Source organism: Pieris rapae, chromosome 21, assembly GCF_905147795.1.
Source record: "Pieris rapae chromosome 21, ilPieRapa1.1, whole genome shotgun sequence".
NCBI classification, from domain to species: domain Eukaryota; kingdom Metazoa; phylum Arthropoda; class Insecta; order Lepidoptera; family Pieridae; genus Pieris; species Pieris rapae.
Genome location: NC_059529.1, coordinates 4007202 through 4023142, shown reverse-complemented (window position 1 = coordinate 4023142; position 15941 = coordinate 4007202). Strand labels below are relative to the sequence as shown.

General features: G+C 32.2%; 1 protein-coding gene across 5 annotated transcripts in view; it reads right to left on the bottom strand.

Annotated features, from left to right (window-relative positions):
• The window catches only part of LOC110998601 (rap1 GTPase-activating protein 1), a 210562-nt gene that overhangs the window by 18146 nt on the left and 176475 nt on the right, over positions 1-15941 (bottom strand). For all 5 annotated transcript variants that reach the window (XM_045632845.1, XM_045632846.1, XM_045632844.1 and 2 more), the window contains one exon: positions 5434-5614. In XM_045632845.1, coding sequence (XP_045488801.1) covers positions 5434-5614 — 181 coding nt within the window. The remainder of the gene's footprint in view (positions 1-5433; positions 5615-15941) is intronic.

Sequence of the window (15941 nt, the reverse complement as noted above, 5' to 3'; positions counted from 1 at the left end):
ATAGGATATGGTTAAGAAATGTTTATATAGAGGTCTTTATTAGATCCTTCACTGAAATGTCTTCTAAATGATAGAATCGTATAGGAGTATTTTTTTAGAACATAGAGATATTTTCATTCATAAAAACAAACCAGAAGAATTTTGTGTTGTGCACTCGCCTTGGCTCACCTCACATCTTTGACAGTAGTTAGAATCATAAAAAGCAATATTAATAGTTAATAGATGTACAGATTTTGATGACTCATTAAACTCTTGTGGGATCATTGGTCCATCGCAGCCGTGGATGTCGTGAGACTGGTGATCAAGTGATCGATGAATTTTAGTTTTATTCTTATTAAAAAAATCCAGTTTCTCAAACCTTAATTTAGCAATAAGGCGTAGACGATAAGGAAGTCACGATTAAAAGTATTCGTGAGCTTTTCAAACATTGTTGATTCATCGCAAATTGCCTTCGATTTTACTAGTTTTAAACTTGTATGTAAAACATTATAAACATTGCTAATTGCGTGTAATGTGTATCAGTAGTAATAATAATCAAAGTTGTTTGAAACTTTATCAGATTCTAGTATACATTTTATGTATCTATGTGCTTATATGTATCCGTTTCACAACTGAGCATTTTTCAGGCAGGTTTCGACGCCCACCACAACTATGTAGAACCATCTGCCCACTGAAGGACCCTTCAGTGGGCAGAAGAAAAGATCGTAACAATTCTTCAGAAGGTCGGCAACGCACTTGCGACCCCTCAGGGATTCAGTGTCCATGGTGTCTCTTAATATCAGGTGAACCTTCTTTCCGTTTGCCCCCTATGTTATAAAAAATATATAAAGCTCCATGCATAGGGATGAGCCTAGTATAACAGTAGTTATAAAACTGTGTACTCTACTATACGCGTATGTACAACGCCGTATATGGACTTGGCCTTGATTATCTGTTTCATTGTTCTTTATAGGAATGTATAATGTATATATACAATATAATACAGACCACAGTTCTTCCGTAGCACTATGGTTAAAAAGGTGTATTTGATCCTTATTGTATTCTTAAGCTTAAAAAGGAACTAATCCCACAAGTAACGATCTAGTCTAGACCATTGTAAAGTTTCCGGGCTTATGTTTCTTCGTCACGGGACGGCATTGTTCATGTTTACTGTGTATGTACTTTTTACATTCGGATGTATCTTGCATTTTTACCCCCAAAGAGACGGATGTTATATGATTAACGCATCTGTGGAATGGGGACCTAAAATAATGGCCCGATTGTAATTTATTTTGTCAGACAGCTGACGTAGAGATAGCTGGATTTACTGTCATAATTCGCATTAATATTACTGTCGAACACACGTTTGTAAGTAGCTTGAAGGTAACTAAGATTAATAATTCTAATTTTGAATTTTCAAAATTCAATTTTAACATGACAATTGTCACTTAAATTGTTGCGATCTTGACAAAACAAACATTTTTTGTATTATTTAAATATCGAACAGTTCTTGAAATAAATTTGTAAATTTTTATTAAATGTGAAAGCATTGGTAAGGCTTCAAAACCCCTAGTTCATGATGAATCATAAACCAACACGGCACACATCACCGGCCAAGCGTTGAAAAGAGGGTTACAACTTGAACATTAAATTATACACCTGGGTCCCTAAATATAATACTGTAGTACCAACTTTTTTTTTTTTAATATGATCTTAAACGTAACATTTTTCGGCCTTAAAATCCTTTATACGTGAGTAAAAAAAGGGGCGCTAAATGATCATTAGTAGATATTCATACAATTTGTTTTGATATACACAGGCATATTAAATAAAATGGACTACAAAATATTAACAAGTATAAAATTTGTACTATAAGAGAGAGTTATTAATGTATAAAATGTGAATTTTGTTTACAAGGAACTTGCTTTCATTTGGAAATCGCAAAATACAATACTTAAACATTACAACAATACACGTTTGTGTTTGTTTTTTGAGGCCAATCACAAACAATCTTGCCAATGGTATAGATTCTAAACAAGAAATCAACATAAGTGATTTACCGGCGCAATAACAAGAACTGAGGTCTAATAAAGCTGTCCCTACCCAAGTCAGGCCTCACGGGTCTTATGCTATAAATTCTAAGGTAAACAACATTTTGGGTCAAAGAAATCAATATTAGACCCTGTTTTATTTATTATCGATAAAAATATTTTATGTTTAAGTATTTGTATTTGCAGACTACTTTTTGGGGAGTGCTTTAAAAGATTAAATACACATAGACATATCCTACTAAGCTCCATTCTAATAAATTCGATTTAATTATGCCTGAAATTATGAACTCAATAAACTAGACATTTAACATTGGACTCGGTCTAAAATTTGTAAGTTATTAATGACCTATCCAATTACAGTAGAAATACTATATTTTTTATAATTAGTAGCTAATAAAAATCCAATTCAAAATTAATACAGTTTTTAAGGCGTTATAAACTCCTTTAAAACGATCACAACAAATCTTTTGGGAAAAATGGTATTGCGTCAATCAAATATTTATCACTACCTTGTACTGCATACGCTACAAAATAAACAACTATCTTGGACTACAATAAGAAAAAAATCAACCCCGAACTAAACTAATCAAGACGTTTCAAACTGAAAGTAGTCTTAACAACTTCAAACTTAAATGCAGACTATCTTCAGCCATTAAGGCATCTGCAAACAAGCGTTCCCATATCCAACAGATTTAGTCCCGGGATAAGACGGGATCTAGTCTGAAATGTTATTCAGATTAGAAGGAACCAGGAACCTATGTTTAGATCTTTGAAGTAAGTTTAGTATATAAACTTGTGAATGAGGAATGAAATGCATTAAAGGTTATACATTTTATTATAAATTATATTTAAGTTGTCTTAATAAGACTATTACTTATCGGCAGGATAAACACTGTTGTTGCGTTTTACGACTGCGATAGCGCTATTCGTCATGAAATGTGAAGTTTCTTATTTGCAACTTTTATCTTCCGAATAATTTATGTGTTGCATAGCTATTTGGTACTTTATCCATACATTGTGAAACAGACCCTTAATATTGTATTGAACAGATGTTTTCTTCGCTAGTAAGGGGAATATTCTTAACTCGAATAAATTACCGTATCACTGGGAATCAAAGGACTCAAGTGGATAGTTATATTTAACTATTACATCTAATTCACAAAGAGGCAACAATATTTTATTTTTATATTCGCATAAATTTATTATAATGTTATAAATACACGTTCCCATTCGTATTAGGGTTAAGAAAAACGTACGTCTAGTAAGACGCACACAAAGGGTTGATTTCCCAAGGCAACCCCATCTCGCCGTAATTAAATTAATGTTTTAATCAACTTGGGACAGCGGTTTTTCAAACATTTAGTTTCCTTAAACACAGAGATTGAAAGATTCTCTCAATGCTGTGAGATAAAGCTTTAGAAATGTATTGCAGTTTTAACTTAATTAAGCTTTTAGAATATATTTCATTAAGAGCTTATAGCTTGGCGTGACATTAGCATAAACTTTTGCCTATTCCCCCGTATGTCTGAAATATATATTTATATTAATAAGATCACACTCTTACGCGTTAAAATGATTTATGTCTAAGTCCTTTTGAAGAATGTTCAAGCTGAGCTAATATTTAATAAATTTATCTGTATAAAAATAGAGCTATCAACTATTGCATACAACAATTAATTATTTTTTAATTTCAAAACCCGCATCTTAACGAGTCGAAAAGCTGCAACATGTGTAATTACAGTAAAACCTACTCGCTTCTTTTAGTGCCATCTCCTTGCGAAGATTGGCGATCATAATGGCTATTTTAATTTTGGATACCGCACTTTTAAACCAGACTTGGTGCTTTGATCAAACCATTGTCTCAAGCGTCTGCGGCCAGGTCTAGTTCTACCTGATTTACATTAAGCACTTATATTTTAATTGTTAAAATGGATTTTCATACATCGTACATGCCTTATGCTCGTCACTTGAGCGAAGCCTGTTTTCCAAAGGACAGAAATAATATAACCAAATAAATATAAAGTCATAACATAATTCTTTTCTTTTACTATGTTAGAACAATAATTAAAAAGATAATGTCTCATAACTAGAAATGGTCTTAGGATATTTCCTCAAAGGGAAAATTTTCTTTAAGACCGTCGACATTATTGTTTTAATTAAAACTATAACGGTACACTTACTTTAATGTTTTGAAAGACTTGATCATTAAAGTATTATAGTTATGTTCTTAGAACAATAGCCATTTAAGATTACAAATTTGTGATGTCTACTAAATTTTTTACAAGGCTTGTTTGAACTTCTAGAACAGTGTTGGCCTAGTGGCTTCAGCGTGCGACTCTCTTACCTGAGGTCGTAGGTTCGAGCCCGGCTGTGCACCAATGGATTTTCTTTCTATATTTCATTTAACATTTGCTCGAACGGTAAAGGAAAAACATAGTGAGGAAACCTACATGTCTTAGACTCAAAAAGTCGACGACGTGTGTCAGGCACTGGAGGCTGATCACCTACTTGCCTATTAGTTTTAAAAATGATCATGTAACAGAAATATGAGGCCAAGACCTAAAGAGGTTGTACCGCCACTGATTTATTTTATTTTTTGTTTGAAATCTCACATACATTTCGTTATTAATTCATCCATCCTGCAGAGTTCTCTGTGACTAGAATTGCCTAGTACTCATCAATATAATTTTATAACTGTTGGTTCGGAATATTCGTTAGACTTTGTTTTGTTTAATTATCGTAAACGAAGTAAAATCAGGGCAAACCCGCTCCGGTAACGAGCACGAGAGAGCAAAATTAATTAGCTGTACTCTTTAATTACTGCTCGATGGATTTATTCAGACAAATTCAGTTTCAACAAATAAGATTTGTAAAGTTTAATTAGTATTTCAAATACCGAACATCATAACAACAAAACTAAGGGTCTGTTTCACAATGTCCGGATAAGTTCCATCTAATCTATTTATTACTTATTGGTATGATAAACACTATTGTTGCGTTTCACGACTGTCAGATAGCGCTATTCGTCATGAAACGCAAAAGTATTCGGAACTTATCTTTCGAATAATTTATGTGTTGCATAGGCCCTAAATCCTCAAAAACAAATTTTATTTATACTTATTTCTCACAAAAACATATACAATAATTGTCATTCTTCTTTGGAGCAACTGCTATTGCTTAAGTGAGACTGATGCCTGTTAAAGGTTGTGCACCTGTGTTACAGGTCATCAGGCCTCCACCACTTCGGATCGACAAAATGATTATATGTAAAGAATAGACAATTATATTAATTATAAGGAAACCACATGGTGTATGTGTATGTGTGTGTGATTCAGTAAAAAACAATTATTAAAAGCAGATTGTGAGACCCTTAAATACGAACAAGTGGGTATTTAAAACTTACCAGATTTAGCCAGGATTTCCTCCAGAAGTCGTCTGCTGGCGAGGCAGGCGGCTGCCACCCGCCGCTGTGCTGCCACAGCTCCAGGAGAGGAGGGTGGTCCATGGGGTATCCTCTCTTCATACCGGTCCCCGGGGGCTGTTGCCCCACTTACTGATACCGGCCGCCGAGTTTCACGCGACGACTGAAAAGAAAAAATTAGGTTATGTGGGGAGCATACGAGGGCGATGTTTGTAAAAATCTATGAGTAAAATTGGAGGCTTGGGTGTTTATAGTTAAATATACTTTTATAGGTTTGTATGTATTTTGTTTGAATTGAATTATGCAAAGATGTGAGATAATACTCGTAAGTGAACAAATATTGAAAATATACAATTTTGCTAGTTCTAATCTCAATTCTAATAACCATCCTAAATTGCTATTATTTCTTTCATATACATTATTTCTGAATAATAAATAATACGTAAACATTTACATACTAAATAATTACACCATAGATAAATTTTTTAACGTAGATCACAAATAATATAAGAATTTTTCGTAAAAATTCAAACAATCTATTTCATTTAACTAAAGTACTCTTAAACAATGTTTAACACAGAGAAAACACACAATTGTCATAAGAACAATCAGTTTTTTTATATGAAAAGTGATAATTGCCGCCCATGGACACCGCCCATGGACCGCCAGTAACGCCGGAGGCTAGCGAGCGTGTCGAATGTACATTGTGTATATTCCTTTATTAAAAAAATACAAAATATGTGGTACCTGTTATTAAGCATTGGTATAACAAATGTTTTAATCTAATCGATTTGTGCGAAATTGGCACTCATAAAGTCATACCCGATTTGTTAGATTACAATCAAAATTCTATAAATTTTTGATGAGCACTGTCGGATTCAATTCCCAATAGACTCTAAGTCACAATAATACGTTGGGTGGGCGAGATCAAAGCCATTAATTGACTGGTTTGTTGATACTAAAAATGGAACACCATTATATTAGGAAACCGTCGGCTTTCAACGCTGGACATAATTTCTAAAAATAGTCAAATTAAGCGTTACATTCTATATATTGTATACAATCCATTAGTGGGGTAAACCATGGTCTATTGATGCTTCCTTCGAAATGTCTCAAAGTATTTTCTATTGTAAACAAAATATAATAATTTGTGAAAAGTAATCGCTTTGGAATGGTGAATGATTTTTCGAAAAGACTAGGGTGTCTTCGTCTGTCTCCGATAAGCTTTTTTACATTTATAAAGGGACAAACAGTTGGAAAGCTTTTATGAGAATCTTAAAATTATATTTCGAGTGGATGTTGGTTATTAATATATCTAGCTTAAATATCAAAACATTTCTTACTTAAAAGTAGGTTTGTGATATTGTAATAGTTATTACGTTTCCATAGAATCATTTTATCTTTGATCCGGAAACGGTAAATCTTAAACGAAAAGTTCCCACCAACTGTCATAACTGTCGAATTTTCATGGTTGATGAAGCAATGAATTAAATTTTCCAACGGAATTTTTGGGAAGCAGGTTTGAATAATTGCGCGTCAAATCAAAATATATCAGGTACATTGTTATTGTTTATCGATAATAAATAAGATTTTATTATGATTAATACAGATTAATTTTATTACATGACTTCTCATGCTACTAATTTAGTTTAAAGTGTTTTTTAAACGCAACGTGTTCGATAAAATAAATATTAAGTACTTATAATTACGTTTGTAACTATAATTCATTTTTTGTCAGAAAACAAACAAATATATAATTTCAACTAACTTATGGGAGTACAAATGGAACAAGAGGGTAGCTAACTCTTTAAGACATCCAAAAACTTATAACATATATTTTCTATAATTATTTCAAATGTTTCTTAACATGGAAATCTGGATTTTTTACAAACTGGCCTTCAAAAGTCGCCGGCATAGGCAATCATAAATCGTGGCCTGCCCGTAAACACCATCAAAAGTTAATGTTCGACGGAAGCATTAGTCGAACTGCTGACAGCAACTCGAAACTAGTAGTGTGGAAAATTGTTTTCACTTTGATAGCATTAATCTAACGTCACTAACTTTGTGTTTACTTGGCTAGCTCCCACTGAAAATAGATTTAAAAAGATAATGTAATTTTTGTGAGTAAGTAGTTCTTATATCCTGACATTTGAATTTCGAATGTGACTGATAATATACTACATTAATTTTTTTCATCAATGCTCTAAGAAAAAATGTTAATAAAAAGGCTATTACGATGCAGGTCAAACGACAAGTCGTAGAATAATAAATTATAGTATAACTAAGATTCTGTTTAGGTGAATAGATATTTGTAAGCATTTTTAATGTCTATATTTTCAATCTTTGGACAGGAATGGAAAGTTATATGTTTACGAAAAAAGGCATATCAATATGAAAATGATTTAGATAAAAGTTTGATTAATATAGAATGCTGCCCCTCGGAACTTCGTATCGCCTGACAGTCAAATAATTTCGTGTGACAGTCAAAGAAAGATTAGCTAAACTTAAACCAAAAACAAATAAAAAAAATTAACACATAAATAAATAAACGTCTGAATATTTGACATCCATATACATGTAATTCCTCTTTAAACACATTTTTTTAAATCTAAAATAACTTATTAATTTAATTTAAAAAAATAAGGTTTTTTTTTAATTTGATGGGAAAGTTTCCCATATCGACGGAATGAACATTAAATCTTGACAGTTATGAATTTCCATATTTTTTTTAAAACATTAATTTTTCAATATTTTAAAAACTAAATCAAAGCAAATCGTTTCATAAACCGGTCCAGTCGTTCCCGACTTTGTTTTATTTATTAAGATTACGGAAGTTAATTTAATGACGTAGTTTTGCCTTAAATCAATACCATCGAGAGATTGAAGAATATTACAAAGATTTAAATAACCTTATTATTACTTAGCTACAGTTAAAACTTAACTATAAAAACTTTAAACAACCACAAAACGATAACTGTCAAGGATTCATATAAAATTAAGATTTCTTTGATCCGCGGAAGCTAAAGTTTTGTGTATTTTTTTCATCAAGACCGCGACAGAGACAGTTATGAAACTATTTTTAAACTGAAGACTATAGAGTAATATTTAAAAATACTACAAACTATAAGTTGAATTTTGTTATTCTTATATTCATATAAGCAATGTTCAATTTCCGGGAAAACAGTTGTGTAGATTGACTTACTTTTTAAATAATATTTAATAGAAATGAAACAGACACAAAAAGTTTCGGTCCTATGACACATGGTAATTGGTTTTTATGTTTAACAAGAATTGCGAATTAAAAAAATTAACCATCAATTTAGAATTATGTTTTTAAATACAAAGGTTATAAAATAATATTAGTGTACCATGTCTCTATAGCAGGAATGGTTACTATGGTATTTTTATCCAGCTTAAAATGGATATATAAATACACATTTAATTTACTAAAATAGAATTTATGTAGATAATAAATAGTAAAGCAACTCATAAATATTATTTGTGTGGATTTGGGACTCAAATACCCATTTAAGTATGGCTTCTTTTTCTGATTTTGAATACGTGTGACGGTTACAAGTACTAATAACTATCTATAGACAACAATGCAAAAGTATACGACTTCTAAATTAATGTGAATTTTTTAAATCGTTAATATATCACTAGACGGTGATAGGTGTTGATGCACAATTAGATTTCAGTTCATAAGTGATTGATTTTGATATAAATGCTTTAGATATTAATCATACCATATGAACATATGAATATCGATGGTATAAAGTAGAAACTTAAAGTATATTAAGAGCCTGATATTCGGTGAGTACTAAATGGTCTTCTTCGTAACGCGGCAGTAGAAATTTGATTAATTACTCTTAATATACGAGTTCAATATAATTATAACTTTCATAATATGAAATATAACTATAATCTTAGATAGAACTCATCACGTGGTCGCGGTAGTTTTTTTTTTGCGTGGGTATTTTTAGTGAACTCTCATAAGTCTGTGTTGAACCTAAATAATTTAGATTAGTTTACTAGGCCTTATTTTACAATTCCAAGTACCATTACTATATTCCGTACTTTCAATTTTAACAAAAATCATCTTCTAAGTGGTGTTAGTCGCCCTCACTTTCACCAAGTTCCAAATTTAAAAATATTTCGTTACATTCTTCGTAATAAATACGCTATGTCCAAATGTTTGAACGAACTGTGAAATCACGACAGAAATAGCCTAAATTCGTCTTTTATAACATAACACCGTTCTACTTTAACACGGGCCACGAGTTTTTGATTTTAACTTTAAAATATGATAATAGTATACTGAGGGGATGTATTTTGATCGCAAGTTCCAGATTTGAATTGAAAAAATCAATTGATTTAGGCTACAACTACAGTAGTAAATATGTCTAACACAAAAGAATAAAACTTTTTTTGACTATATCCGCCTAATGATGTTTGGGATAGAATTGTTTAACATAGTACCTACCTATCAACCGAGGCTACCACGACCAATCAACGATAATATAACCTTGTAAAGTTTTACCGATGTTTTGATAATATACTCCTGACATTTCGTAATAAATTTAATTGAATAAGTGAAAGGGAGCATTTTGTCGCCTATTATTGTTACAAGTCACGCTTGGTTTCACAAACCAACAAAAAATCTTACAAACTTTTTTTTATTTTACTTATAAAGATAAAAATGACGCCACAAAGGGTTGGACACTACTAGATCTGTATCGTAATATTTTTTACTAATAGACAAGTAGGTGATCAGACTTCTGTGCCTCACACATCAACCACCAACTTTAAGCTGATCTCTTACGATTCCTTCACCGTACGAGCAAGTGATAGCACACATAGCAGAAGTCAGTTGGTGCCCAACGCTCATGTGCGGGTTGAGGGTCAATCAAGCCACACAGTGTAAACAGAAGTATATATGTACATGAAAATATGAAACCTCATTTCTATCGGGCTATAGAAAATATCGCAGTCTTCAAGTGTTTTGCTTTTACGTATATAATATGAGAGATTGTTTCCCAGTAGCAGGAAGTGGAACGGCCGCTCGGTGATTGGTTTGTGATGGGAAGTAAATTGCTTCGATGCAGTCTACGTTCATATTGCAACATCGGAAATGTGCGATGTTCCTCATATTTAGTAAAAACTGTGTATTGTTGAAATAAATGTAAGAAAAGATATATTATAATCTGAGTAAGTCCTGAGTCTCTGAGTTTTGTATGTTTATGTTAATAGTATCACTAATTACCTGCTATGTTTATTGTGTGCAAATAGGCAAACGAACGCGCGATTTAATAAAATGCCTTCTAGTTTAAAAGAAATTAATATGTATTTAGAAATTTAAGAAATCCACACATATTTTATATAATATGTCTATAAAAATCGTAAAAGTTTAATTATTTGTGTTGTAACATCGGTGCGACCTACCTGAACTTTAGTCAAAAATATCGTACATAATCTTAGCACCTAATTGAACCGAACGCGCCATCATAGAAACAAAAAAAATTGTTCATCAGATTTTCAAAACACAATACTGTATAATTTGTTGTATAATACAACGTTTGGTAAATAATATTATATATTTTGATGGTTTTATAATAGTATTATAATTCTCATATGGATGATACAAATTTATTAATCTACTAAACAAAAAGTCCATATTTATTAAGCATGCCCTTCAAAGTAAAGTTCAAAAATCAGGTTACGCAAAATAATGAAGTAATGCCCAATTTGCTTAAGGTTATCTTTATGAGATAGGTTAGGCCATAATGACTCATAGTAAATGGCACGATCCTAATAAAGCTAAACAACGCTATCAATCTACAAACAGGCGATAAACGATAACACGAAATGTACTACAAAATGTACTTTTATGAAACTTCATTAAAGCATTGTTAAAACCAAGATTTTTACGAGTACTTAAATAGTGTAGTACTGGACCATGTTTACTTAATTATATATGCTAAAGAAGCTGTCAATTCCAGTCGTAATATATTCTATGTATTGCATATTGATTAGCACCGTCATTCTGAATTAGCCACCTATGGAAAGAGTAAGGCATCCTTTGGCCCGAAAGGCAAAGGATCGATACCTTTGTGGTGTTGCTGGCGGTGAATGTTCAGAATACCGTGGTCTGTGAAACGCACCACAACATCCATTTTGACCCAACTCTGCATACGGAGTCTGTCTACCATATGCCTACAGCGAATCGTATCTTATTTTGGCCTTACAATGCGCGGAGGCGATGAGAGGGAGAAACTGATGGTGGTTAAATATGACACCAACCAGATGGACTTATCAAGTAAAAGACTCGTCGTCCTCAAAACTGTACACTGTAATACGAGAGGCGCTGGACTGAAACCGGTGGAAACAGAACCGCTCCAGATGCTACCTAGCTTATCACGACGCATAGACGTGAGCTGCCGATTAAAGAGCGTAATAGTAAGAGACGAGCATAAGTGATTTCCGTTTGTCAAAACGTATTGGATAATACGGAAATCATGTCTGCACTATAAATCTGTAGGTTTAGAATCTTAGATAAATTTACCAAAACTTTTGATCTCTGTATAAATGTTCGACCAAACAAGAATTATATTTAAAAATTTTAAACTTAAGGTATTTATAAAATGTATCTTTCATAACGTAATAAACGTCGACTTGTTAAAGGTAATCATTGATAAGAGGTTCACCGTTTGTCGCGGCGTAACAGTACAAAAATTCTTTCATTCTAACCATAATAAGTGATAAGCTGAAACCGTTTCTCTCATGTATATTGCAGTTAGAATGTATTGTTTAAGCCCCATTGCCTACTCCATTGTCGAGATAAAGGTGTATCCAGACATAACGATTGTTTCAAAGGGTTCCAACGAATGTTTTAACCACAAAGAAGTACGAATTTCCTTTTTCCGCATTTAAAAATTGTATCGTTATAAAACTGAAAGATTCAAAAATGATTCTTATTTCTTTTTCTACGGTAATTTGCAATCAGCTATAAGCGAATTTATTATGTGGTGCTGTCATATCATGTTCTGGAGTGACTTCCCATTCGAAGTATCTACGCATCTTCTGCCTACTGCCGGACTTCTAGTTCTAGAATATGGTGACGTTTTTATCGACTCACGGAGTGTCTAATGGTGAGTGTGCGAGCAAGTTCGTTCGGATGACTGCTTAACAATTCTGTGTAGTAACTGCCAGTCTCCGGATTTCCTCTTTGCAGTTCTCATTTTTAGGTGTTCGTGAACTTCGTTGTTGGTTATATACCATGGTACTTTTGCAACTGCTCTTAGGATTTGGTTCTGTTGTCGCTGGAGTATGTTTATGTTAATATTACTACGCTGCCCCAAATTTTCTTTCGAAAATTTTCTTATCTAAGTGTAAAAATTATTTGTGATAAAATGTCTCTCAACTATGAGATCATGTGTAAGCCTAGCTAGAAGTGTAAACACTATATCTGTGATACGTTAGGAATTAAAACGTTTTCATTGTGAAGTAAATTAAGTAAGGCTTAATTTAGACTGGTAAATAAAACATCGCTTGGAATGAAAATAACATTTCCAACGCAAATGAATACGGCTAGGAATAAACAAGGAGTCATTGACATAATTTCGACGTGAAAAATTTCTAGCAAGTTAACATTAAAGAGTAAGGGGCACTAGTCGGCGCTTCGTAGCGTAACTGCGTTTATCGAGCCGGTAAATGAGCATTGCAATCTTTAATCAGTTTCAGGTTTTTTCACCTTTTTTGTTTGAATTCCGAAGACGCTCAATTGGTCAGGCATTCATCATTTAATTATCACGACGATATAATAACAGTATACCTTTCTCGCAAAAATATAATAGTTTGTATTGAGAAAGTGATTGTCTATCTATTTTTTTTTTCTTTCTTATACACTGATTATTAAGTTACCGTTAGGAATTTTTGTATAATATATAACGGTTTATTGTTTTGTAATTTAATAAATTGCAAGTAACTCAACTTTTTTAACATAACAAGACTATGCAATCAGTCAGTAGAGAACGAATAGTGAAGGAAAAGATCGTTAAGAAACTATGCTTCAAACCCAAAAAGTCGACGGCATGTGTCAACTGTCAGTTACAAGACAGGCTCGATGATAACTTGCCTATTACATTAACAAATGATAATGAAATAAAACATCTAAGGGGTTCTGCATTAAAATAAAAAATAAAATACGTTTATTTTGGAACATAAGATCAAGGTATAACTTATTCCACGTCATCAAATTCGAACCTGTAAGCATCCCTACTCATCGGCAAAGAATACAGAGGGTGTAGGCCGAGAGAAAAAGCTGGCGTTAAAAACTCTCGGAATTCTTTGATAAAACCAAATCATCAAACAATATTGCAACATGTAAATATAGCAAATTAATTAGAAGAAGCCTCCCAGGCCCTTTTATAAATTGTTTAAGCTACTATAACACCATAGTGCTTCTATCGCGGCATAAATATTTGATTTTAAAACTATATATTACAAAATAAAGTCCAAATCAAGGCGCAATCTCCAGTGCATTAAACAAACCCCCATTGTTTACAAAATGCGTTAATAAGCGGCTCTTACACCCATTGTTATCTTTAGACATGGAAGAAATATTCATTCTATTTCGCGAATGAGATCCTCCCACTCGCGATAGGATCAAGTAATTGTAGCTTCAAACGCGTAAGATTTTGCGGCATTTATATTATGATAATCACAGCCTTGAATAATGTACCCTATGAATTTCTAGAAGACATCTTGTTCTTAATTTAAACCTAGGAAGGTATAGCTTTATTATCTATGGAAGTAATGTTCTTTTTTTGAATTGTGAGATTTAATTGTCAACGACTGGAGGAATTTTAATTCCGTAATTTTAGAGACCTTTCTACTATCGACAATTTAGATTATTTGTTGTATGGTGTAGGTAAAATCAAAACGTATATTGTTTTTTTAATAACTAACAAAATTGTGTTATAATGGCCTTTATGACTTGTTTTGTACCAAATCTGTACAAGTCACATACCTGTTTTTTGAAAGTAGGAACAGCGAAATGAAATGTAAAATGATGTCAAATTGTTCGTCCAAAAATGTCTGCTTTTGCACTTAGTCGGGGTCAACGCTTTGATACTTGACCTGCTCAAGTGACGAAAGCTCTAGAACTTTAAGCTATTATTTTAAACTTGCACAGCTTGTCGCTATTTTTAGATATTGAAGATATTTTTAGCTTTAATTTCTTGAAATAATAAATATCAACAAATACACTTTATAGTATACTAGCTGACCTGGCAAACATCGTTTTGCCATGTACTTATATCATTTATGGTTTTTGTGCCTCACTCGACATAGATAGGTATAGTGTGTCGCGGATTTTTTGTAGATATTTATAAGATCTACAATTACTTAGAAGATTTTATGGTTCTATCTTTAATAGTTTAGGCAGGGTACGCAAAATAAGTAACTTTTTTGGTTGATTTTTTACACCTTGTGTCCGAAAAACCCTAATTTCTTACGGAACCCTATTTTTGTTCAAAATTAAATATTAGCCTATATTACTCATGGATAATGTAGCTTTCGAATGGTGAAAGAATTTTTAAAATCGGTCCAGTAGTTTATGAGCCTATTCATTACAATCAAACAAAGTTGTCCTCTTTATAATATTAGTATAGATAAATAACACATAACGCAACTCACATTAATTTATAATAAATAAATTTAGTAAGGTTTAAACACTAGCTGTAAGTGAAAATGTATGAAGTCTAGACTCACGCACTATTGCAATGGAATATATGTTGTTTTGACATTACATGACGCAAATCGGCTTCCGCTGCGTTATACTCTGAAAATAGGGTTACCGTGAACTGAAATACCTGGCTCCTGAAAAATATTAAATACTCAACACGTTTTATGTATTTATGCTTGTGTATATATATTATACGTAATGCATTAAATTCAGTCTTAACGTGAATTAAATAATTAAGCTATTTATTTTAATTTTTTTATTTCGTGTATGTTACATTTTCCATATAAGTGTTTCTCTTATTAAATGATTTTTTTTGTATCGATGTACCACTGCGCCGAGCTTAACAAGCTTTTATAAGTTAATAAAGCAGTAAGTTAACCTAATTATTATTACTACATAATAGTTACAAAGTCAATGTTTTTCTTAAAAAGTATATAATTATTTGCGCACGCACTTTGGTAAGAGAACATAGATTTAAGTTTCATTTATACATTATGTTTAGTTTTAGATAGTTAATTGTATAGTAATATATATCTATTTATATATTCATGAATATATATTTAAAAGGCCACACCAATTTGTGTGTATTGAATATGAAATGTGTGGAAATGTAGGTATTACAAATCGAAATGTTTAATATTTGCTATATAGGTACAGTCATCTCTCTCCACAGATAACTACAAACATCAAGTGACATAACTAGATTGGTTTATACTTTAATGAGAATGAAATCTCAGCGAGACTA